A 26042-nucleotide genomic window follows, 5' to 3' on the forward strand; every position below is an offset into this window, starting at 1 on the left:
TAAAGCACCATAAAAATGACATAATGAGGTGCCAAATTAGGAAGGCTCCATAAAGTGAGAATATTGGATTCATGGAAGTTAACCAGGCCACCCCAGGCCAGTGGGCGCCATCTGACGGGTCACCTGAGACCCGTGCCCTGCATTCTCTCCCCTTTCTGAGAAAAAATGGAGACAAGGGTTGATGCACATGGTACTGGGCTCCTCAGCAAACATAACTTGTAAAAGTATTGCAATGACCTAAATGTTCAGCAGTTGGGGAATGGGGAATTTTCATGATTCTTTATATGCTGGAATATTATGCAGCTATTATCATTTTTTTTTTTGAATTAGCGATGTAAAAGGGTATTCAAGAGAAGAGCGGCTACAAAAGAACATGTAGAATATAATCCAAATATTCACATAAAACTCATGAAAAGAATTAATAGATGGAAGTCCGCCACATTTACAATGGTTTTCTTTGGTTGAATTCAAGGCGGTTTTCCTTTTATTCTTTATACACTTTTCTCCCCATGCTTTTCATTGAGCATGTAATTTCTATAGTGAACATGTGATTTGAATCAGAAAACAATTTTTAAAATGAAATTGAGAGCATTGCCCAAAATGACTCCATCATACCATGATCGTATGGGTTCCAGCTATGAATCTGATAAGAAGTCATCCAGAAAGGATGCTGGAGTTAGATTTTATGACTCTTCTTTTCAGATTGGATAAGCTGGTAGCAACATCTTTTATGATGGGGGCTATCACTGGATATTTGGGTATATGGTTTCTGCAAGAAGAAACCATCCCTAAACTGTATCAGAACTTTTCAGTGGAGTAAATAGGCACATAGGTAGAGGGACAGGTGGATATAATCTCCTTGCTTTTCAGTAGCCCTTGATATTATTCATCCTAGAGGCTCACAAACAATTAGTACAGCATTGTTTGGGGCAAGGAGTGGGTGGTTAGGGAGCAGAAGTGGTCAGGGAGCTGGTCTAGAAACAGTAGACAAAGGCAGGATGGGTGAGCCCTTCCTAGTGGGGGGACGTCTATGGAACAGACTCTCCAGGGGTGAGGGTGTGGACCTGCATTGTTAAGGATCTGGGAGAAGGTGTTCACAGTGAAACCATGACATCGTCGACTTGCCAGAAGTTCCCAGTGAGGCAGTGAGCATCTGTGTGTAGGGTGCACAGCCACTCGTGTTAACAATTCTCGAGCTGTGGCTAGAAAAGTGGCAGCCGTTTTACCCATGGCAAATGTAGAGACCAAACGCCAAATTGCATGTATGAACGAGGACTCGGAGTCACTGTTGATCGTTTTCTCAGAACATAAATCCAGCATTTTACTGGAGTCCAAAGGGGGCAATGAACTTGTTGCATATTAAGAGAAATGGCAACAAAATACAAAGCTCTATTTGTGCAAAACTGTGGTATTGCAAATATATGAGATTCGAAGCACTAATGTAAAGGATTACTCTTTTTTTATGGGTGAATGCTATTCCAGAGATTGTGTATATTACATTTTCTTTATCCACTCACCCCTAGACAGACACTTAGGTTGTTTCTATGTCTTGGTTACTGTAAATAATGCTGCAGTGAACATGGGGGTGCAGCGATCTCTTTGAGATCGTGATTTCATTTCCTTTGCATACATACCCAGAAGTAGAATTAATGGATTATAGGGCAGTTCTGTTTTTAACTTTTGGAGGAACCTCTGTACTGTTTTCCATAGTGGCTGCATCAGTTTAGATTCCCACCAACAGTGCACAAGGACTCCCTTTTCTCCACATCCTCACCAACACTTCTCTTGTCTTTTTTGATATTAGCAATTTTCGCAGGTGTGAAGTGATATCTCATTGTGGTGTGCGTTACCTCGATGATTAAGACGCGGAGCACCTTTTCCTGTACCTGTTGGCATTTGTATGCCTTCTGTGGAAAAATGTCTACTCAAGTCGTCTGCCTATTTTTTATTTTTATCTTTTTGCCATTGAGTCGTGTGTGTTCTTTGTCTATTTTGAATATTATCTCCTTATCAGATATGCAGTTTGCATATATTTTTCTCCCATCCCATAAGTTGCCTTTTTGTTTTGTTGATTGCTTTTTTTGTTTTCTGTGCAGAAGCTTTTTTCGTTTGATGCAATCCCACTTGTATATTTTTGCTTTTGTTGTACTTTAGATCTCATATGTAAAAAGTCATTACCAAGACCAATATCAAGGAACCTTTTCCCTGTGTTTTCTTCTAGGAGTTTTATGGTGTTAGGTGTTACATTTAAGTCTTTATTTGGAGTTAATTTTCATGAGTGGGGTAAGATAGGGGTCCAGTTTTATTCTTTTGCAAGTAAACATCCAGTTTTTCCAAAACCATTAATTGAAGACACTATCTTTTTCCCTATTGAATATTCTTGGTCCCTTTATCAGCAAGGTTCTTTGTGGTTCCATGTAAATTTTAAGGTCGCTTTTTTTATTTCTGTAAAAAATACCATTAGAATTTTGATAGGAATTACATTGAATCTGTAGATGGTGTTGGATAGTGTAGATATTTTAACAGTATTAATTCTCCTGATCTGTGGACGTGGATGCCTTTCTATTTGTGTTTTCTTCAGTCATCAGTGTCTTATAGTTTTTAGTGTATATTTTACTTTCTTGGTTAAATTTATTCCTAAGTATTTTATTATTTTTGATGCTATTGTGAATTGCACTGCTTTGCTTATTTTTTTTTTTTCAGATAGTTTGTTGTTAGTTGATAGAAACACAGTTGGTTTCTGTGTGTTGGTTTTGTGTCCTGCAACTTTACTGAATTCATTTATTGGTTCTGATGGTGTTTTTGGTGGCATCTTTAGGGTTTTCAGTTTTACTGCTCCCTTTCCAACGTGGATGCCTTTAATTTCTTCTCCTTGCCTGATTGCTCTGGCTAGGACTTACAGTACTCTGTTGAATAGGAGTCATGAGAGTGGGCACCCTTGTCTCGTTCCCGATCTTAGAGAAAAAGCTTCTGACCTTTCACCGTTGAGTTGGAGGTGAGCTGTGAGTTTGTCATATATGGCTTTTATTATGTTGAGGTATGTTCTGTCCATGCTCTATTTGTTGAGTTTATGTCATGAATGGATGTTGAATTTTGTCATTGCTTTTTCTGCATCTATTGACATGTTCTTATAACGTTTGTCTTCCATTTATTAATACGATGTATTACATTTATTGATTTGCTTATATTGAACCATCCTTGCATCCCAGGGATGAATCCCACTTGATCATGGTATATGATCCTTTTAATGTGCTATTAAATTTGGTTTGCTAATATTTTGTTGAGAATTTTCGCCTCTGTGTTCATCAGAGATACCGACCTATAGTTTACTTAGTGTCCTTACCTGGTTTTGGTATCAGGATAATGCTAGGCTCAGAAAATGAGCTTGGGAGCATTCCTTCTTCAGTTCTCTTGGAAAATTTTGAGATGAAGTGGTGTTAATTCTTCTTTAATTGTTTGGTGGGCTTCATCATTGAAACCATCTGGTCCCAGGGCTTTTATATGTTGAGAAGTTTTTGATTACTGATTTGATCTCTTTACTCATTTTTGCTCTGTTGTGATTTTCTATTTCTTCATGATTCAGTCTTAGTAAGTTGTATGTTTTTAGAAATTTATCCATTTCTTCTAGATTATTTAACTTGTTAGTGTATAATTGTTCATAATTGTCTATTGATCTTTTGTATTTTCGTGGTATCAGTTGTAATGTCTTTTTCATTTATAATTTTTAATGTTGGTCCTCTCACATTTTATTGGTTAGTCTAGCTAAAGATTTATCAATTTTATCTTTTCAAAGAACCACCTCTTAGTTTTGTTAAACTCTTCTATTGTTTTCCTTTTCTCTATTTCCTTTATTTTTGCTCTGATGTTTATTATTTCCTCTGCTAACTTTGGAGTTATTTATTTTTTTCTAGTTCCTTGAGTTGTAAATTAGATCGGGATATTTCTTTTTTTCATGGTGTATGTGTTTATAGCTATAAACTTTCCTCATAACTGTTTTTATGCATCCCATAAGTTTTGGTATATTATGTTTCCATTTTCATTTGTCTCAAGATATTTTTTATTTCCCTTTGATTTCTTCTTTGGACCATTGGTTGTTCAGCAGTGTGTTGTTTAACTTCTATATATTTGTGAATTTTCCAGCTTTCCTCCTATTATTGATTCTTGTTTCATACCACGGTGGTTGGAAAAGATACTCGATCTAGTTTCCATTTTCTTGAACTGGTTGGGAATTGTTCTGTGGCCTAATGTGTGGTCAGTGCTCGAAAATGTCTGTGTGCGTTTGAGAATAGTGTACATTCTGCTGCTATTAGATGGAATTCTGTGTACATCCGTTAGGTCCATGCAGGCTGTAGCATTGTTCAGATCTGCTGTTTCCCTATTGGTTCTCTGTAGAAGGATCTACCTATTGAGGAAACTGGGTATTAAAGAATTTATGAGATATCTTATCCCTAGAGCAGTGGTTCTCAACTGGTGGTGATTTTGTTCCTTAGGGCACATTTTGGCAATGTCGGGAGGCATTTTTGGGTGTCACAACTGGCGAGGGAGGGTGCAGCTGTTGCTACTGGCATCTAGTGAATTGAAGAAAGGGATGCTTCTGTAATGCTTGGGGCAGCCCCCAACATCTAAGAATTATCTAGACCAAAATGGCAACAGTGCCAAGGTTGAGAAACCCTGGCCTAGACAAACAGGGAGAAAATGCTAATGGATTCACGAAGGGATTGGATAGAACAAATAATAGTTTCAGAGAACCAGGGATGTACCTAACCCTTGTGGCTGATGTTATAAGGACGGCAGCACCCTCTCATGACATGTTGGAGCTTCTCAGTAGCAGTTCTAGCGTCCTAGACTTGGCAACCCAGTGGTCTGTGGATCCTACTTGGCCCTTTGTCTCAGAGAAGACTTTGAGCAAGACGAAGCTCATTCGCTATTTCACACAGAGGAACTTTTGTTTTAACTGTCCTTCTTCCCACCAAGAGAATGTCATGGGGATTCTGGAACTGGGAAGAGTGTAAGGAGCTTATTATGAGGATTGAGTGCCCTGAGAAAGGGCATCTGGACACACGAGCTTCTAAAATGCTAACTGTTGCTATTATCTTGCAGATGGTAAATGCGTCGAGGCTTGAGGGAGAGGACAATCCCGTGCAGCTCATCTACTTTGTGGAGAATCAAGATGGAGAAAGACTCAGTGCAGTCGAGTCATCTGACCTGATCAACAAGATAGATGTCCAGCGAGCAGCCATTATCTTGGGTTACCGAATTCAAGGTGCTGTCGCCCAGCGTAAGTGCGTGAGGCTTGGCCCCTCAGTGGTTGTCTGTGCTGGGCTGGGGTCAGAAGCCAGTCTTTTTCTGACAGTGAACTCTGAATGTAAGGCATTCTTATGTATGCTTAGTAGATTTGTGTCTTAAACCCTTATTTTTTTTTTTCCTAGAGCGCTTTTTTATTTATTGATCGATATTTTTTGATTAAATTCTTTAATGTCACCACATAGTTGATCCCTTTTGCTTCATCTACCTCCCCCCGCCGCCCACAAATCCTTATTATTAAGTGGCACTTACGTAAGATGTCAGTTGTTGAAATTCATTTGCCAAGACCGTCTTCATTTTAGTGACTGTGGTTGTATCCTTCACCGCCTTTTCTCCTTCCTACCATTTTGCCTTCACAGTGTTATAGTGAGTTACAGTAACTTATGTTCACGTTAATATTTTTTTTTCCCCTACTCCTGGACCGTTTCTCTTTTTAAAAAAGTTTTAGGTACAATCACATGTTTTCTCTGTATTTATTCCAAAATCTTACATGTCCTATTTTGAACGTTGGTAGGGACAGTGAGTCACTCGGGAAGCTGGGAGGTGCCCTCCGCATTTATTGGCCTCCTTCTGGGTCTTTTAACACAAAGAAGTCCTTGATCCTTACCCTTTTCCAATCCTGTTTCTCCCCCACCCTGTCCTCACGCCACTCCACAATTTAGAAAGAAGTATTTTGATGTTTCTTTATTATTTTTGGACGATACGACACTCCTGCCCTGGCAGCGGGCTCAGTGCCTTTTTTTTTCCCTCCAACTCAGATTTTGGGTATTTAAAATTAAGAAAAGGAGAGGCATGGACGAGTGTGCTCCTGTAAATACACCTTTCTGAATCAGACGGCTATTTTAATGAGGCCGTTTTTCTTTTACGATCCCGAGAGCGATCTTTCTAAGAGCTCAGTGGTACATGCTCCCAACAGGAAAGGGATACGTGTTTTTAGAAGGAGTTCGGCATCAGAGGATATTAGGAAAAAACTCTGTGTGGGGAGTATGTAGGAGACAACGGCAGTTTTAAAAAAAAAATGACCGCTTCGAAATTATCTTTGGCAGTAGATGACTCTTTCTGAAATCTCTACTTGTCCCTGGAAACCAACCAGGATGAGGGCTAATGGGCACCCTTTCTCCATTTCACGGGTGATGAGAGGGTTGCAGCAAATAACCCTGTGCCCGAGATATGATTGCATATTAGCGTGTTCTATTTCAAAGCAGCGAGGGAAAAATAACAGAGCACTTACTTTTTTTATGCACATTTCTGATCGTAGGAGAGGTTCCCCACGGCAGCTATGCACTTCACCTTTCAAAAAAGATGAGTTGCAGGAAGGTATGGGGCACCTTTCAAGCCTCCTTCCATCCGCTCTTTGCTGCTCCTCGTCAGTTTTGTGCTGAAAACCATACGGCTAACGATCGATCCCGGGACGGGAAGCCTCAGCCAACACCAGGGCGGCCAGCCCGAGGCAGCTGTGGGCCCCTGTGTCAGGGCCTCGTGCTTAGCAATCTGCGCATCTCACCGGGTTTTCCTGGGCTAGAACTCGGGATACCCTGTTGTCCCAGCTCAGTTTGATTCTGTCACTTCTGTATCATCAATGGTTCTCATACAACATATAGGAACTATTTTCATGAGCTACGTATATAAACTATATTCAGGCCAAAGTAAAAAATATAAACGTTTAACACCTTCTCACCTTTTTCATTTCCCGCATACTCTCTGCTTTGTAATTCATGCCGCTTTCGTAGAGCATGTGCTGTAGAGTGCCTGCTCCCCTCCCACATCGCTGTCTCCGGGGGCCTCAACCTAAACTTAAAGCAGCACCAAGAATCTTTTCCTGTTGTTTCCTCTTTGAACAGAAACATTTTGATCTCAGAGCATGTGTTAACCATTATTGGGTACGAAAACAGCGTAAAGCTTAGTCTTGGCCCATGAAAATTCAGATGCGTTTGAAAAGACAAGACTGAGAGCTGTGATTACATCACTGAGCAAAGTAGTATTATCAGCTCGGTACATCTATGCAATGAAATGCGTTTTACAAGAATAGTTAGGTATCATCTGCAGGACAGAGATAGCCAGCACAAAGAACTTAGAGAAGGCAGAAGTCGTGCTGCCACAGAGAGGTTGTCAGGACGCAGCCCTAACGGATCAGGAGGGTGGACAGGGAGGAGGGGCATTTTGGTTTTCGGAGCCTCTGGCCTGGAACCTGAGCTTTAGAGGATCCGAGTCCTTGGGAAGGACGAGGGCCTGGCACTGGGAGGGAGGGTTAGGGACGGGAGCTGGGGAAGGAAATCAAGGACCGAGTGATTGAAATACAACTGTCCAAGGCTGTGGAAGATGCGGGGCTGCAGTAGGGGTGGAGGCGGGTGGGAGGGTAGGGAGTGGCAGGTTCAAAAAGAGTCCGTACAATGTAATATGATTTCGAAATTGACAACTGGTACCCGAAGTACAGCACTTTGGATTAAAAGCCATATTTCAAGAGTTTAGGGAGAGACACAGGGAAGGACAGTAAGGCGGTGCTTGTGGAGTCTGTTAGGGCTTCTTCTTTCTGGTGGGGAGGCATTCCCGTGGAGGGCTAGTGTTACACTGGAAGTCCGGAGGCCCGATGTGAACTGGCTTTGCCGTCGAATGAGACACGTTTCTTGAGACACATCATATATGTCACTGTGATCCCTGATCGTGCCCTAGATGTGTCCTGCTTCTCGTCTTCAGGAGATCTTAGCCTCTGACCGGTTGTCTAGAGCAGAAAGGACAGGGACAGCCCCGGTTTCTCGGAGCAGAAGGCACGTGCACTGCCCAGGACACCTGTCCAGTAAAGGAGGGCAGGGAAATTGTTCCAAGGCCCTCCTTCCTTGTCTGCAGCTGTGGACAGGGTGAAGAGGCCGTCACCGGAGTCCCAGAGCAGCAACCTCTGGGTCGTCGTCGGCGTGGTCATCCCCGTGCTGGTGGTGACGGTGATCGTCGTCATCCTGTACTGGAAACTCTGCCGCACGGACAAGCTGGACTTTCAGCCCGACACAGTGGCCAACATTCAGCAGCGTCAGAAGGTAAGGGGTCCCCTCCCCCAACTTCCAGCGTTCACGGAGGCATCTTGCGGGCAGGGGTGGGGGCGCTCAGCCTCTTGGTACGGAAAGATGGGGAAGAGAGCTGTCAGGGAAATCCGCTTCGGCTTTAACGGCGGCGTCCCTGTGCCTTCGCGTTTGCTTGCTGAAAGCCCAGTTCTCCTGTAGCCTTAACTGAGCCGGGAGGATGAGGCTGTGTAAAGGCTCAGCTCTGAGTTCCTCTGTGGTTTTGTTTCTGAGATGATCCGTTGGAAGAGCACATCTATTCTGGGTGTGAATTCTGATCTATTTTAACCCTGGATGTCTTCAGAGAACGGGAGCCAAGGGAGGTTTTCTCAGATCTGTGTGTCTTTTTCTTTCATGCACAACTTCCCTGGGCAGCTCCTAAGTTTTCACCCACCGTGTTACAAGCCCACTTACCTACTTGATCATTAAAAATAGTGATCCGTGCCATAAGCATAACTTCTATGAGTAGGTGTTTAGTCGTCAGTCTTTCAACATACCTCAAGTCTTTGCGTTTTGGATTGTCGGCCTCCAGAGAGGAATTCTCTGTGAGCTTTCTTATAATAAACAGTACCCAGAACGCATCAGCTGCAGTTTCCAGTTTGGGTTTTCTTCAGAGAAGAGCAAAGTTCTCTAGATTTTAATACCCACCACCCCACCCTACTCTTCAGAGTTAGAGTTAACCCACCCACACCTCGTTTGATGCCAGTTTATTTTTTAGCATCTCCCTTTCCATGTCTTTCTAAAGCATTCAATTTGGTTTTTACCGTAATAGCAATTCTCACACGTTTCAACGGTTTCTGCAGTATTTAATTGTCACAAGTTTTCCGAGCAAGGACATTGACTCTTGGTCCAGATCTAGTTCTGGTTCATCTGCCGTGAGCAAAAACATGCCAAATGCTAGAAGAGAGCTCACCGGCTGCTGGCATTTCACAGAGCCGTTAGTGGGGAGACAGCTCTGCTGTCAGTCCAGTGTTTATAACAGGCACTCTCTATGGGTCTCACAAATTTAGAAAGCTCACTCGACTCTAAAAGCTGGCTAAGAAAAAGTAAGCAAGAGGCAAAAGAACAAGAAATCAAGAATCGCCCGGTTTACCCTTGAATTTTATTCTGATTGGCTATAAAAACATGACAAAGCTAGACCCGCTGAAGACAAAAAATAAGTGTTATTTTAAAAATTTATTTTATTTTTGTAAGAGTAAACGAAGAAGTATTCTTTTTCTTGTGAGTTAACTAAAAAATGCAAAATTGATTAAACTGCGAGCTTGTGGTTTTGAAGTCTATCGCGGAATCATTTTATACATTAAGTTCATATTTATTACCTATCTTCATTTATTATTTATACAGTCTGTTTTGTTAGACTAATGGATGGCATGGAAAAAACCTGGGAAAAAGTACTGGATATAGTAAATGATTCATAGAATGAGTTTATTGCAATGAGCTCAATAATATATTGGGACATGTTTTTGTTCTGATTCAAGAGTATAGTTTCAGAGAGATTTAACCAGTATAGATGGTTATGGATTTAGGTCTTTTATATTCCCTAGCTCCTAACATAAGCACTCCTCGTGGAAGTCCATCTATTATCTGTCACTTCAAGAAGCTATTAGATCTTACATTTAAGTCTTCAACCATTTTGAGTTTATTCTTACAGATGGTGAAAAAGGGGACAGGATGAAGAAGTACACATTGGCAGTTGCAAAATAGTCACGGGGATGTACAGCATAGGGAATGTAGTCAATAACGCAATAACTGCGTATAGTGCCAGGTGGGGACGAGACTAATCGAGGGGATATAAATGTCTAACCATGGCGCTGCACACCTGAAACGAATATAAAATAATATTGAACGTCAACTCTAATTGAAAACTGAAAACCAAAAAAGCTACCAGAGGTCAGCATCTCTTGAATTCAAAGTAGGATATTCCCCGAGCTTTCTCCTTCTCCCACTTCCGAAATATTTTCCCAGCCCAGGTGTGGCTGTATATCCATCCGAAGGGCCAAGTTTCAAATAGCACTTCCAGCCTTCGGTGCTGCTCCTACGTTTTGTACAACAAGTCGACAGGGAGGGTCTTCTGCATGAACCTTTCCTGAGAGACCAGTGGCTTCTGCTGAGGAGGGTAAAACCCGCTCCATTTCAGAAGCACAGGTTTATTTTGCTGGCACAGGAATCCGCCGTGTCGATCTCGTCGTGGGTTTATAATGGGAAAATGCTGAGTTCCACTTAGTGGAAAAACGAGCATCTCTACCGCAGAAGCAGCCCTTCTGAGACTCCTCTGCAGCAGCGAAGGGCCTCTGGCCTGTTCCCTGGGGCAGCTGGAAAAGACAGTTTCTTCCCAGGGAAGGGGTGTCTTTTCCTCCTGGTGTGTCTTTCTGTTTTCTCTCTCTCCATTCTGCTCACCCCGCCCCCCGACACTGCCTCGCTGCTACTCTGAAATCTCGTAGGAAATCCCAGAGCTACAAACATCTGGAAACCATAAATCCGCTGACCAAAAATCCACACCCCCTTCCCATTGTAGCGAGAAGGAAACCTCTTCAGATTGTCTGGGAGTGGATTAGTTTTGAAATATGATAGAGGGAGAGGCTATTCTGTCATATTTTGAGGCAGTGTCCTTTTTTTTTTTCCCCTAATAATGAAGAAAAAAAAAAATCCTAACCCGTGTTTTTCTTTTATCTGTATTCTCTTTAATCTGTAGCCCAAAGTCATCACTTGTCACTGCTCAGAAAACAAAAACAAAAACAAAAACAAACTCAGCTTGGATCTGCCTCGCCCTGTTGAGGTTCTATTTAAAGATATGGATGGCATTGGCTGGGCCCATGGAAACTTGTTCCTCTGTCGGGGACAAATCCACACCCCGCCGTTGGCCCAGGACCACAGTTCCTAGCAGGCCGGCTCTGCGGGCAGCCAGATGGCGCTGCCCCAGACACTGTCCCTTCCGTTCACCCAGCGCTTAGTGTTTGCTCTGAGCCAGGCAGGACCAGGCTGGGTTACAGGCACAGATACCAGGTAGTCCAGCCTTCGAGGGCTTTAGTACAGGAGAAGGACAAGCCATTTAAAGGCTGGCACACAGTCACAGAGTAAAACCGTCTAGGGTGTCACAGGAGCACGGGGCAAGAGCAGCCACCCCACGGCACGTGGCGGGCTACCTCTGCCGTCCGTGAGGAGGCGATGGGGGACTGAAGCGCACAGGTTGTGGAGATGAAGCCAGATGAAGCGGGTGTTGGCAGAGGGAACAGCGTGTAGCTCAGGAAGGACGAGTGGAGGTGCGGAAGGAGACAGGTGGGCGAGAGCCAGGCTGGGCGGGGTTTGCAGGATGTGGTAATGATGCGGCAGGGGGTGGGGAGCATCGAAGGGGTCTCAGAGGCGAGAGCAGCTGGGATATGTTTGGAACGGTCACGTGGAGGGACGGTGTAGACAGTGGATTAAAGAGAAGCTTCATGAGTGTTTCTTTCACCCCCGCCAGGCTTACTTAGCTCGTCCCCTGCCGTTGCTCTTTGATTCTCTGCAGTAATCCCTCAGGACCTCCTGTATGGGTGCTCGCAGCTCCCCTGCTGTTGGCTGGCTGTGACTCGCTGTGGCCCGGGGGGCGGGAGGATCTCGGAAGACTGATCTCCCAAACTCGAGACCACAGGGTGGCCCCGTGCTGGGCTGCAGCAGAGACAGATGGCAATAACTTCGCCTCGTCTTCACCTTCTCAATGGAAACGTGATGGTTGTGAGTTTCACAGATCAATCACATCCATCCCATAGTAAATGCTTCAACAATGGAATTCTCTTCAAGATTGCACATTTTCGTCCAGAAACTTGGGGTTTGCTCTGTGGTTTCTTTTGTCATTAGTGCTCCTTCCCAGGGGTTTAGACTTACCGAGGGCTGGGGGCTTCAGTCTGTCTTGTTCCATTTGGGTCATATTATATTTATGGCTCATGCGTTTTACAAATCAGCAGGCGTCTCTCCTGCTGCTTGGATGACCTGCTCCACCAGGCCTCCCTGCCTCGTCCCTGACATATTCTGGTAGGGCATGGACACTGGGGTCTGTCCTCTTTGTGATAAAGAAGGGACAAAAAGAGCTGTCCTTCCTCAGAAGTCACTGGGTCCTAATAGGAACATTGACGGCACTAATTAATCGGTTACCCTTTTATAAAATACCAATTGAGTATTTGCATGTGGGAGCTTAAGACAACACGGCCAGATTTCACTCTAGTTTTTTTTTTTTTTTTTTAAGAAATGGAAGAATTAGAAAAAGTGTACTGGAAAGTAGGGATGAAACAATTCCCTCTAACTTTTTCCTTCTGTGTGTAGATGGCTTATGTTTTGTGCATAAGCACGGACTAGTTGCCAGATTTTCATTGTAGAAGGCGGTGACTCACCCAGCTGTTGAGAAGTGCAAGGATCTAATGGATATATTTACAGATGTTGGTTGGAATCAGCAATAAGCCAACAGGACTGCAAGGCTACAATGGATGTATAATTCATTGATAACATATTCCCTTTTTCTCGGTTCCCCGCTGCCCCGCAAAATCTAGTAGGTTTGGTGCTTCGATTGACCTTTTTGAAATCCATTTTGTCATCAACTATTTATTGAGGATCTATCATGGTGTCACATCCTGTTGTGGAATTACAGAATTTTGTATCTGAATTTATATCTACAGCTTGATCTGATGCCTGAGAACTCACAGCTGACTATTTATCTTAACTGCTTGATGTTTATCAGCCAAGAGCCATAACGATGCTGTCGCTCTTCCTTGTGTGGTACTTTGTCATTCGTGAAGCGTTTTGGCATACACGCACTGGTTTCTTACGTGAGCCCTGAGAGTTTTTCAGGGAAGGCATTTGGTTCCTAGATTTGGGGCTGTCACACAGACTTCACCAAAGAAGCAGTGCAGTTCGTATTGTCCCCTTATTCACATCGGGGACGTCCGCTTAGAGGGGGTCTCCGATCTGTGGCTCTCCTTTCAGTTTTGATAAAGCAAACCATCTACCTTGCAAAAGAGATTGGTTCCCAGTCACGAGAGGCATTTGCTTTCTTATTGGGAAATCAAAAAGGATTTTGCCAAGACTGATAAAAATGATGTTGATGGTGGAGATGAAGTGACTGTCGATTGTATCTGTTCTTTCATTTAGAGGCACCTTGTTTATGGAGCTAAAATGGGGTACAGCTGGAATAAAAACCACGTGGGTGAGAGGTGCACCCCTCCTGTAAAGCAGGAGAACTCCCATGACAGGAGGTGAGGAAGGGGTCCTAGCAGGCTGCCCAGATCACTGGCACAGTCTCAGGAAAGTCACTTGTAGGTGAGAGCAGATACAGAGGTTTGTCTCTCTGGAATTTAATTTCCCTAAAAGGGCTGCACGCCCCGAGGAAAGCGTGCACCCCTAGGAATTGGGGGAGCCCAGTTGAAGGTCATACTGTGCTAATCCGGTCCCATGGATGAAGAAATCTTCAGGTTTGGGTTCATTGTTTTCGAAACAACATTCCCGAACCGAGGGGCGCGTGCCACTCACAAACTGCCCGTGGGGTGGATAGCATTAATTTAGAAAACATAGGCACGCCAGTCTTTGCCTTTTGTTTCCAAGCAACATCTTTGTAAACTACGCTTACGGTAAGTTTTGTCTCCCTCTGCTGGCGGAAGCCATTATTGCAGACCACCTTCCTACCCATTGATCCTAGATTTTTAGCGCTAAAAAGACGTGAGAGATCTCAAATCTAAGCCATTGGTATTGACACTCATCTGTGCATAAAGTTAGCACAAATATGACAAAACCTTTTGCTTCTAGACATAGTCTGTTGTCTAAAATAACTGCTTAGGTGGGTTTGCCCTGGGGTCTTTTGACTGATAGGACTGTAGGCACGGCTAAGCAGGTTTGGCTTAGCACGTGGTCTTCTGTTAAGGAGACCATCGACACAACTACTTATGTGTAGTTAATTTTCCCATACTGCAAGCTCAAATTAAAGAAGCTATTACTATCCACCCCTGGCGCCTTCGGTGCCATCAAAAGTGACATCCCTCCCTTATGGCCCACATTTCCTCGTACTTCGAGCACCTTTTCCGTCTGGGCACAGGCCTGGCAGCCAAGGCCTGGACACCGTGGTCGCAGCCTCGCCGGGCCTTGTTTGTGGGTTGAGTGTTGGTACCTCGTGTCCCCACATAGGACTGCTGCATCCGTGAGAGGGGGACTTTTTCAAAGACCCTTCCTCCTTCCTCTTTGTGCCCCCGTGGCTTCTGTTGGCCACTCCTTTCTAGAAATTCTTTATTTCCTTGGCTTCCATTACACTGAACTTTCCACATTCTTTTTTGAAGTTGCCTTCTGTTTTTTCTCCCTGGCTTCCTTTTTATCCTCCGAGCTCCAAACTGTTAGATGTCCTCCAACGTGTTATTCATAGACTGTTTTCATCTTTAAAAAAATCTCAACTCCCCTACATGTCTCCTGCTAGACAGGTGCTCTCAAAGTCACAGCTTCAGCCCCAAGCTATTGTCCTCTGACTACACGGAGCTGCTTTCCTTTGGAGCTTTGTTTTTTTGGTCCTCTCTGCCTAAGCATGTTTAAAGCAAAACCTGTCTTTTAATCTCCTCAAGTTCCTGTTCCCTCATGACTCATCTCTTCCCTTCAATGTCCCTCTCCACTCTTTCTCAGGCGTCTGTCTTTTCTGCCCCCTCTTGGTATAAATGGCACCTTGCACACAGTTGACATTTTAGAGATGCTCGTTGAATTAGATTGGTGGAACCGTAGGCACAATCTTGAGTCAGAAGTTGTCTCTCACAGTTTGCCAGCCCTCACAATCTCTTTTACAGTCCTCAGATTTCGGATTGATGGTGTCGTCTGTGTGTGTGTGTGTGTGCGTGCGTGCACGTGTATCTGTGTGTTTAGTTGCAGATCCCCAGTGTGAAGGGCTTCGATTTTGCCAAGCAGCATCTGGGTCAGCACAATAAAGACGACATATTGATTATTCATGAGCCAGCACCACTGCCAGGACCTGTGAAGGACCATACCACACCCTCTGAAAATGGAGACGTGCCGAGCCCCAAGGCCAAGGTCCCCTCCAAGAACGTCCGTCACAGAGGAAGGTTCGTAGTGGGCTTCCTGTGTTGTACTGTATCACAGAGCATGTTTTTGTTTTCAGTTTGTCCATGGCCAGTATCAGGAGAGTTGACGGTGATTATCGTCTGAATCTGTGGCCTGGGGGACTGGCCACGGCTTGCCCAAAGTCAGCGAACTCGAGGGCTCGTGATCCACGAGAATGGACTACGTAAGGAGGCCCTCTGCCTTCTCCCCTAGAAGCTTTTAAGAGTATGAATCACTGTCCGCCATGAGTCGGCGGTCCCCTGTGACTTGATTAAGGGTTGACCAGTTCGAATGTATATATTCTGGGATGAGCCTGCTCATCCCTGTGGCGATGACATCAGAAATGATGTCCACAAAGTGCATGGTACACGATACACAGCCATCATTACTGGCTTTGTCCTGGCCCCTGATGCCATCAGCTGACTCTGACTTCATCGCTCTGTCTGCAGGTGACCTTCATCACACCCTTCTTTCTTGGCTTGATTTTTCTCCGGCTGCCTGCATTGTTACCCTTGTGAGCATGTTTGCAAGGACTCTCCCTGCCTCTTCCCTGCCCAGTTCCCCATTCCTGATTCGTTTCCATGCCTTCCATCAAATCATCCCTCCTGTCTCCTAGAGCACGTGGAGAATGGCTCGTTAACACACTAGCTGGAGGTTCCCCCCTCACCTTCTGACCCTGTGAGAAGAGCTGCAGCTCTGTGAGAAGACGAAGTTTAAACCAGGCTTTATTAAGTCGACGTTAGATCATAGCACAGTCAAACTTTGGCTGTTCGAAGCCTCAAATTTATCAGCCTTCCTCTGAGGTTTGAAACTCCGAATCCTGATTTTCTGCTAAAAGGGAAGAGGTGTGTGATCATACCAATATTCAGAAATGGTGTTATCATTTCTGACTTCTCAGAAAACCTACCCTGGGGATTCTGGCCTACTTTTACAGATTTAATGGATCTTAGAACGTGATTTTCACAAAAGAAATTGAATTATGTAGAGAGATGGTGTTTGCTTAATTATCTTGCAGGCTAAGGGTAAGTTAAATCTTCAAAGATTATTTTATATGCTAGTACGATTTTGCAAAGTCTTTTTTTCCTCACCTTGTCATCTCATCCTAAACATTTCGTCGTAGCATCTCAATGGCCTGCATGGTTAATGTGAGATTTTAGCATCCCTCACGGGCACCAGAATCGTGTTGGCATTTCACATCGCCGGGGAGCACGAAGAGAAGGGGTGCTGACCGCTTAAGGGTTTTTACTAGCTCGGTGCTGCCCGGCTTCCATGATACCCTTGCTTTTCATGTAGAGGGAATCAAATCTCCATGGTGATCGTTGCGTTTGCATCATAAGTGTAGGCTTCTTCCAGAGATCTAGAGTTCTCTGGGGTGACCGCAGGACGCCCCTGGCTCCCTAGGGATTCTGCAGACCCAGGTAACCTAGAATCAGGCCCAAACTCCAGATCCTCTGAGCCAACCCATGCCTGACCTGGAATTTCAGTCCAAGGCCCCAAGGGATTGTCCTCCAACCTGGCACCTTATTTCCTGGCATTCGTTGACTTGTAGCCTGCCGAGGCGTTTCATACCCCGCGTTCCACTGTCTCGGAGAGGCAGCCCTGTGCCGTCATGAGGCCCGCGATGCCAGGCTGCGAAATAATGCGTTTAGACCCTTCCACTGCCAGTTCTGCCTGGAGGCCTGACTTCCACGTCCCAGTTAATGTGACCTTTCCTCCTCTTCCTCTCTTTCTCCTAACGCTCACATCTGTTTTGTGTCTGCAGAGTTTCACCCTCCGACGCTGACTCTACAGTAAGCGAAGAGTCCAGTGAGAGGGAAGCAGGAGGAGACAAGACGCCAGGGACCGCGAACGGGGACAAGTCCCACAGAGCGCCACACAGCGGTCTGTGCCTCTTCTCGCTCTCTCCGCATTGCAAGCAGTGGCTGGGAGGTTCCAGTCGGCTAGGCTTTGACGTGCTTCCGATGCCAACGTAAAAAAAAAAAAAAAAAATCCACGCAGGGGAGTAGTCATCACTTGCGGTGACTGTCTCAGCATCGATTGCCACCGCCTGACATTGTATTGGTGTCTGCCTTGAGGTGGGGGCCACGCTAGAGGTTAGGGATTCACAGAAGTTCGTTCTGGGGTCAAATAGCCACGTTCCATTCTAGGTTAGAGTCCTGATGATTTTCCTCCAGGATTCAGTGACTGTCATAGCATCCAGTTCAAGTATTTCACAGCTGTCCCTGTCAGGAAGTTGTGTATTTATCACAGGTCCAAGTGCATTTTATTTGGTCCTGGATCTTTCCTTACAGCTGATAGTTCAGTGTGATCAGGAGGTATAGCACATTTCTATTTGCAGCCAGATGCTGTAGCTTCTTAGGCCAGGTCTGAATGGGTCATTCCCATTCTAAAGGCTATTAGCATGAAACTCATGCCCTGTAATAAAACAAAGCCTACAGCTCTTACTAGACTTAGGAGTATTATTTTTTTGGCGTGATAATAAGGTAGCTTGGTTTTAGTTTAATAGATTCTATTAAATAAACGTGCTAGTGTATTTGCTGGAGCTTTATGTTTCGGGATCCTGTTTTAGTAATGCAAAAAAAAAAAGGGTGCCTCAGGATATTTTTAAAAATAATGCTCATACTTAAATTTTTCATCACAAGTTTCTCTGTATGAACGTGCAGTGCAGAGTGAATGGTATTCTGTAAAGGAACAGATTCTGGACAGAAGCCAGAGGGCTTGTTCTATCACTGTCATGCTTGTGACCTTGCAAGTAACTCCATCGGCCTTCGGGACTCCTATGGGACTCAGCTAGATGAGTTCTGAAATTCTTTCCAGCTCCTTCCAATTGCATTATTTTTGATCTTAAAGAAATAACCCCTTAGATTAAGGGAAGAGTTTTTTTCTTTGGATCCAATTTCACAGAATCTTAAAAATTACTTAGTACTGTGGCAACAGGTGCACTGTTTCAATTGAAATCTAATTTCGATCCTGGGAAGGAAATATTTGGGGGGTGGGAGGGAGGCGGAGAATCAGTTTTGGCGTTTCTTGATTTCTTTTTATTGCTTGTCTGAGAAAATCTTGCTTTTCTTTCCTGCGTTTAACCCCTTACTCAAAGGAATATAACCAGTATATTGTACTTGGCTAACAAAAATCAAATATCACTCTCAGCCTATATTTGAAATTCCAGAAGTAAGCATGTCCACTTTAGGACTGATGGTGGACGGAGAAAAGTGGGCTAGGTTTCTCGTGAGCATCAGAAGCTCAGATGTCGCTGTGATGATTCGAGGAGACACCAGAATCTATACATTATTTTCATGTTTTAGAAGGGTGGTTTTCTCACTACAAATATCAATTCACTTTTAAAACTTTGTTTACTTCTTTCAGGCTATAATGCTGCCATACAGGCACTTGATTGCTTGCAGAGAACTTAGTCAAATACCCTGTAAAAAAGGTTTCGAGCTTATAATCATATTTTTAAAAGTATTTTGTAATTCACAGAAAAATCTTTTTGGTACAAGAAGTGAATGGAGGCAGGAGCTCACTTGAACCCTCCTCCTCACTACCCCAGGACGGGGGCTCCCTCTCACTGTAGCCGACGGCATGGCTGCCACATCTCTTTAGACTCTTGGCAAAGCTCTCCATGGCTCTCACAAGTCATCTGGCATTTTCAGGGCCCACCTCGCGACGGAAGCAGAGAAAGGACCGTAATCCTGGTTTCGGTCACCTCGAGGTTGAACTTCATTCCCTTCGAGCTCTTTTGGAAGGTGCCTAGACCATGATGTATATTCCCTTACGGCCACCCATGGTCCCTTACAGGATGATTTACTCAAATGCCACAGTGTTCCCAGTCATCGCAGTTTTAGAATAAGTTACATCGTTACCACCAGTTCCTCTCAGCAAAGTGGCGGAGTGAGATGAGGTAGGGAGGAACACACCTTCCTTGAGCAAAGGCTCTTACTGGGCTGCCGCTGTCACGTTTGGGCCTAATGTCTCCTCTCTCATCTTTATCACTTTTATCAGAAATATTCCAAAGACTGAAATATTGAGTGTCTCCTTTATGTTCTTTGCAGCTTGCATGCGTGCCAAGGGTGTAATTTTTAAGTAGCTCATTAATCTGAATTCTACAGATTCCAAATTCTAGAATGTCATGTAGAAACTAAGGTGACATCTCCTACACGTGCTAAACATTTTTGCAAGGCGAATTAAATTTTTCATGCGATTACAGGGCCATTCTTTTGACTCCATATCACAGCAGCATTTCTCAAGTAATTGTGGAACATCCATTTATGAAATGATTAAGATCCTAAATTATAGTTCTTTTCACAAAGGCAGGTTCCCAGAGGCCTCTTCGAGGTAAAATTTTATAAACTTAGTTGAGGTGACGAGTCATTCAGTCATCCGTTCAGCACGTCTGCTAAGTGCCTGCGATGGGTTAGGTGTGGGGATGGGATGAAGAAGAGACACACGTGACTCTTGCCTCACTGGGTATTAACATGGGTCACAGGCATTAATAACAATGCAGTTTGACTGTATTTACCTATAGATGATGAACTATTTCTTTAAAAATTTTCTGTTGCTCAGGCACTTCAGTAATTCAGATTGCCTTTTTCTTTGTCACTTTCCTTTGTTGACATTATCCTATACTGTAATTTCTGTTATCACTTTTTTTTTTTTTTTTTTTGAGGAGAGAGGGTTTTAATCCAAAATCCTTCCCTTCCTTAAGGCAGGATTCACAAGTTGTTCATCTCTATGTATCCATCATACTTTCCACTGGCCATTATTATACAGGTAGTTTTTTTTAAAAAAAAAAAAGCGCAATGCATAGCAAATACATAAATGTATGTTATATATAAGAAGCTGGGATGTGCTTATATATACGTATATCAAGTATATTTAGAATGTATGTGTGAGAAATAACAAACCTGTCTTTTCCGTCTTTTAGACGGCTGGGTTCTGGGTATTATATAAGTTGGAGGGTTTGCTGTGTACCCCTGCCTTCTCCCGCTGCAGTTGGATTATAAAGCAAGGCTCCATGGCCACAGCGGGGGGTTGGGATGGGATGTGGACAGGAGCCAATCGCAGGCCTGCATTTCTGTGGTACCCAGGCAGGCAGACAGCGTGGGGTGGGATGGGGTTGGAAGGCAGCTTCCTTTGCCTCCTTTGCATTCCAGCCACTGGGAGCTCTCTGCCATGCTGGTCTTTTTACCATCCTGGAGGAAAGTGATTTCACCTTAAGGTATCAATAGCTTAATGGGCTATTCTTTGTGACATTTGCTGTCACTTTTTTAAGTCTGGGTTAGCAGGGCCGGCCTATCTGGTGAATCTAATGATCTCCCTTTAGGCCTTGTGCCTGCAATTCGAGTAGCTGCCATCGGATGGATGGTGGTGCTTGGCTGTGCTTGCGCTGCACACACAAATCGTCTCCCTAGTCTCCCTCCAGGCCCAGGGCAGGGAAGAAAGCCTGAGAGTAGCCAGAATTCATGAAACTGCCTCCTTGCTAAGAAAGGCCATGTTCATTCAGAGTGATATCATTGCTCATCTCTTGGGACAACGAGTGATTAGAATTCAAATGGAAAGGAAATAGAAGGACTTGCACAGTGCCCGTGTGTGTTCCTTACGTCAGATGTCGGCTATTTCTTACTGCTTTGCTCAGATCGTTTTTTACACCGGGGAGACACCTGCATGCTTTTCACTTGTGCTCAAGGTTGCAAACCTCAGGCTTTTGTCTGAAATCGGCTTCGGCATGCTCTCACTCCTCCTCTAGGCCCCGAGGTGCCTGTGACCAACCAGAGGGAGGACGTCAGGGAGCTCAGTGCATCTGACTAGCTCTGTAGAGCTGTTTCCTCTATTCAGCCCGTCTTCATCTCTCTGTCATCTCTCTGTTTCTGCCTTTTAAAAATTAAAGTTCATTAGGCTTATTTCTACCATAAAAGTAGTACTCCTTAGAGAAAATCCTCATTACAGAAAATACGAGAAATCGGAAAAAAAAATCACCTTTCTACCAAGATGTAGTCTCTATGAACATTTTGAAGTTGCTTTTCTCTCTTGTTTCTGCTTATTAAACTTTTTTTTTTCCTTTTTGCAGTTCTGATGACTTAAAAAAAAATCCATTTTGGTAAAATACGCATGCCGTAAATGTACCCCTTTAAAACCATCTTTCAGTGTACGCTCCATCTTTTTTTTAAAGCGGGAATGCATTCTCTCCAGGTGGCAGCATTTTCTTCTCGTGCCTCTACAACTTAATCTTCCCGCGTTGGGACTGAGAGCCGGAGTTGGGCCGCACGTGCCTGCATGCCCGCAGTCCCCCTTTCTTTATTGTACACCTGCCTCGGCAGCTAAATGACCTCTCCAAGATGAGAGTGGATGTTCGGGGCCGCCGTGATCATTTTCCTAAAAATTCTGTAAATTGCTATGGATGGAGCAATTTCGGCTTCCTCCCTCCCTTGACTTTTTCTTACTGAAGACCTGGAAACCTCTTTTGAAGACAAAATGGCAATTTTGGGCACAAAGTGTCAGAGCAATTGTCGTATCTTTTCTAGCGGTACTGGTCATCTTTAATAAGGCCGAAGGAGATGATGTTGAACCCAGACATTTAAGCTCAAACGGTGACATTTCAAGTCCTCTGCCACAGAGTGGGGATGTGTGATTTTTGGTCAGGGGCCCATCCAAGGGTTTTTTAAGGATTAATCTGTAATTTTGATTCTTTGCTGTTTCTTTAGGATGACTTTATGTATATACAATATGTATTAGGGACGACATACATACTTAAAAGTATATATTTAGGATGATTTTATATGTACAGATATTTAGGGTGATTTTATATATACGTGTGTGTATATATATTTGCTTTTGCTTCTGTTCAGGGCCACCAGCACCCAGTTCAGGGAATGAGCAGCACTCATCAGCCTCCATCTTTGAGCACGTGGACAGGATCTCTCGTTCCTCGGAGGCGAGCAGGCGGATCCCCAGTAAGATCCAGTTGATCGCCATGCAGCCAATCCCGGCACCTCCAGTTCACCACCCCGTACTGGCTGACCGAGTGGCAGAAACCAACAAAATTAACAAAGAGGTATTTGTTTTTATGAAAAAAGTACATCAGTGAAAAGACATCAGATGCTGATTTGGTCCGTGCTTAAAAATGAGTGAACGTTCGTGTGAAAAGGTTGTGAGAGGAACGAGCTGCTGACAAGCATTCTTCATTTTAAATACTCTGCTCGGGTGTATTTTAGATCACGTACTGTTCAGAGACACTATTAGATATATCGGCAGATATGCAAATGAGACCTGAGACGGCTGTCTTCCAAAGTCCTATGGCGGGTGTTTAGGAACTTGAATTCCAGAAAGATTCCCACCATCTCCATACAGGATGGCTCACTGTACAAACAGTGTGATGTACGCTGAATATCTGCTTTTCTTCTCGGAGTCTGGAATTTTGGCACAAGCCAGGCAGAGGCTACCTCTGTAACCAGCCCCCAATCAAAGCCCTGGGCGGTGAGTCTCTGAGCTTCGCTGGTAGACAGCATTTCACACGTGTTGTCACAGCTTATTGCTGGAAGAATTAGCCACATCCGGTGTGACCCTACGGGAGAGGACTCTTGGAGGCCCGTGCCTGGTTCCCTCCAGATTGCTCTCCACGTGCCATGTCCCTTTGCCGACTTTGCTTTGTATCCTTTTGCTGTAATAACTAGGACGAAAGGCTGAGTCCTGCAAGTTCGAATGAGTCAGTGAACCTGAACCTGGGGTAGTCTTGAGGCCGTAGGAGACTTTGTGATCCCTGATAGATCCTGTCTGGCTCCAATTATCTAGATAATTCCTAGTAAAACCCTATTCCAGTGAATCCCGGAAGAGGGAGCGAATCTGCTTCCCTCCTAAGATACTGGGAACTAGAAAGCCAGCCACAGTTAACTTGAACTTGGGAGATTTGACCTGGGCTGGCCAGTGAACGGAGTGAATGCCATTTGGGACTGTACATGACACAGCTTTATGTCTGTCAGTCTCCCGCCTCTAACAGACATCTGCTGCTGTCATGGGTTCTGCCAGGTGGGAGAAATAAGATATTGGTACAGCTGAGCTCCCATCCCCACTTTAAAAGCGATCCTTTAAGTGGGTCATCTTATAGACGCCTCATCGAGACTTTTAGAGTTTCTCCTATCCATATGTCATGGGCTCCTTGCCAAGGATTTGACCACATGACATGTACCTTGGGCTCAGGATGGGGAGTGATGTCCCTTCTCACCCATGCTCAGGAGCCCTAGCCCTGCGTGTCCCAGCCCGAGCCTCGACCTGCCTCCGTCAGTCTCATGTCGTGTGCGCCCCTACACCTGCCCTGTGTAAATACCCTGGAGCGGGTTCTCCATCTGGCGAAAGAAAGAATGGGCTCACCTTTGGCCTCACAGCTCGATAGCGCGCATCTTCACTGTTTTCCTTTTACTTCTTTTATGAATGTAGTATTGGATGCATACGCATGACTATAGGTGATATATATCTATATATATCGATATATATATCGATATATATAGATATATATCACCTATAGTCATGCGTATATATATATATAGATATATATATATAGATATATATATCGATATATATATATAAAATAAAGCATAATAATGAAATCAACACCCAGCTTAAGAACTAGAGCGTTACCAGTACTGTTACACCTACCCGTGAGCCTCACACGTCCAAATTGAAATGTTTTCTTAGGCGGAGGTGCCGGTGCCCATTCCTAGCGTGTCTTGGGCTTCCTGTGAGGACCTCATAATTTTTAAAGACTAGTCAGGTCCTGAGAGAGTAAGAGGAGCTTTCTCCTGCTGGTCAGTCGCTGAGAACCTCTCGCAAGTGACTGTCCTTTTCCGTCTCCAAGAGTATGTGGCTTTCAGTCCCCTGGGGCATAGCCAGCGTGGCCGTGTTACCCAGGCCTGAGGTCCTGACTTTCCTCACGAGCAGATTCCCAGCTTGGTTTCCCTTCATCCCCTCTAAGTGCTTTCGCTAGGTGCTTACAGAACAGTGGGCCGCACCTCGATGAAAGCGAGCACTTCCCAGTCTGCACTGCACAGTGCAGCTGACCTGTCACCCCATGACCCGGTCACCTCACTGCCTGGCGAACAGTCCTCACCGTCCCTGTTTCTGGCCCCTGCACCTCACGCCCTCGCCGCACCCCATCTCCCCACCCCTTCCTCTCTTGAGCTCCTCCTGGCTCTTCAAGACCTAGCTCAGGCTCCAAGGAGCCGGTGATGACCTGCCTCCATACCTGTGGGTCCCGTCTTTGCGGGGGAGGGGATGGCGTCATGTCAGGGACCTTGTTTCGGTGACAGTTATCAGTAATTATCAGTGAGTGAGTATTCTGCTGGATGGTGCAGACATCATCTTTGAATCCGTCTTAAAGTCCCTTAAGCAGTGATTATGAGATACAGAAAACATTTGCTCTTTTTCTCAGGGCATATTCTGTTTAGTCGTCGGTGTCCCTGAGTGTCTTCAAAGTTGACACCGATCACCCAGGGTTTAGTCATCCCTGCCTGACTTCGGGGGCGATACCACAGCCTCCTGCTCACACACGCGGGGCGAGTGCGGGGTTACAGCTGGTGGGTGGTGGCGCCTCCTCTGCACCCCATGTGACTGTGCCTGTCTGTGTCACACCTTTCGGGGCCTCGTGGAGAGAGGACAGCCGTCCAGCGAGCAAGGGACGTCGCAGGAAGCCCTTCTCAAAATGCTGTCAGAGCCGGGTCCCGGAGACCTTGGGGCACATCCCTTCACGCGTTTCTCCCCTGTCGCCCCCCCAGATTCAGACGGCGCTGCGGCACAAGTCAGAGATCGAGCATCACCGCAACAAGATCCGCCTGCGCGCCAAGCGCCGCGGCCACTACGAGTTCCCGGTGGTGGATGAGCTGTCGTCGGGTGACACGCGGGAACGCCACCGCGTGTACCGCCGGGCGCAGATGCAGATCGACAAGATCCTGGACCCCACGGCCAGCGTGCCCTCGGTGTTCATAGAGCCCCGGAAGAGGTGGGGGTCCCAGGGCAGAGGCCGGATGGCCCTGCTGTCACAGCTGGGGGTGGGGGGGACAGTGTCGCTGAAAATGAGCCAAAGAGGTTTCTACACAGAAAGGTGGTGTAGGCTGCCCGGGCGGCCCAACCCTTCTCGAGTGGTCCCCCTGTGTGGACCGGCCGCCCTCACCCTCCAGCCTTCACCTCTGTCTCCTCCAAACGTTTTCCTGCATTTAATGTCACCCCGAAGTCAGCACTCGGAAACGCTGGTCACCCTTTCCTTCTCAGGCCCTGCTCCCTAGCTCCCTGGGCCCTCCCTCACCTCTCAGCCCGCTCACCCCCAGTATCGTCACCTCCTACGCTTGGTCACCAGGTGGCTCTCTCATTTCTTGTCCCACGGCCCCACTCCGTTTTGGTCTCCTGGTGTCCCAGACCCCTGTCCCCAAACGCAGAGGCATTTTCTTAAACACTGCTCTCATTTGCATCTTTCTCTACTCAAAACCTGTGATGGTTCCACATGGGACCTGTGTTCCCATGACAGGTGGGGCCTGTCTCTCCATTCCCATCGTTCCCCACCACACAGCATCACAAGGGACCTGCCACTCTCTTAGCCGGTGGTCTCATGCCCCTGAATCTTCATCTGTCTTTCTGTTTCTGTCCCTG

The 26042-nt window shown here is 45.3% G+C and overlaps 1 protein-coding gene across 3 annotated transcripts in view; it reads left to right on the top strand.

Moving 5' to 3' along the window:
- Positions 1-26042, top strand: part of KIAA1549 (KIAA1549 ortholog) — a 109024-nt gene that overhangs the window by 54540 nt on the left and 28442 nt on the right. For all 3 annotated transcript variants that reach the window (XM_039861040.1, XM_039861041.1, XM_039861042.1), the window contains exons 9-14: positions 5101-5278; positions 8149-8333; positions 15216-15412; positions 17173-17291; positions 22256-22461; positions 25175-25398. In XM_039861040.1, coding sequence (XP_039716974.1) covers positions 5101-5278; positions 8149-8333; positions 15216-15412; positions 17173-17291; positions 22256-22461; positions 25175-25398 — 1109 coding nt within the window. The remainder of the gene's footprint in view (positions 1-5100; positions 5279-8148; positions 8334-15215; positions 15413-17172; positions 17292-22255; positions 22462-25174; positions 25399-26042) is intronic.

This window comes from Pteropus medius, unplaced genomic scaffold (assembly GCF_902729225.1).
Source record: "Pteropus medius unplaced genomic scaffold, Ma_sr-lr_union100, whole genome shotgun sequence".
Taxonomy (NCBI): domain Eukaryota; kingdom Metazoa; phylum Chordata; class Mammalia; order Chiroptera; family Pteropodidae; genus Pteropus; species Pteropus medius.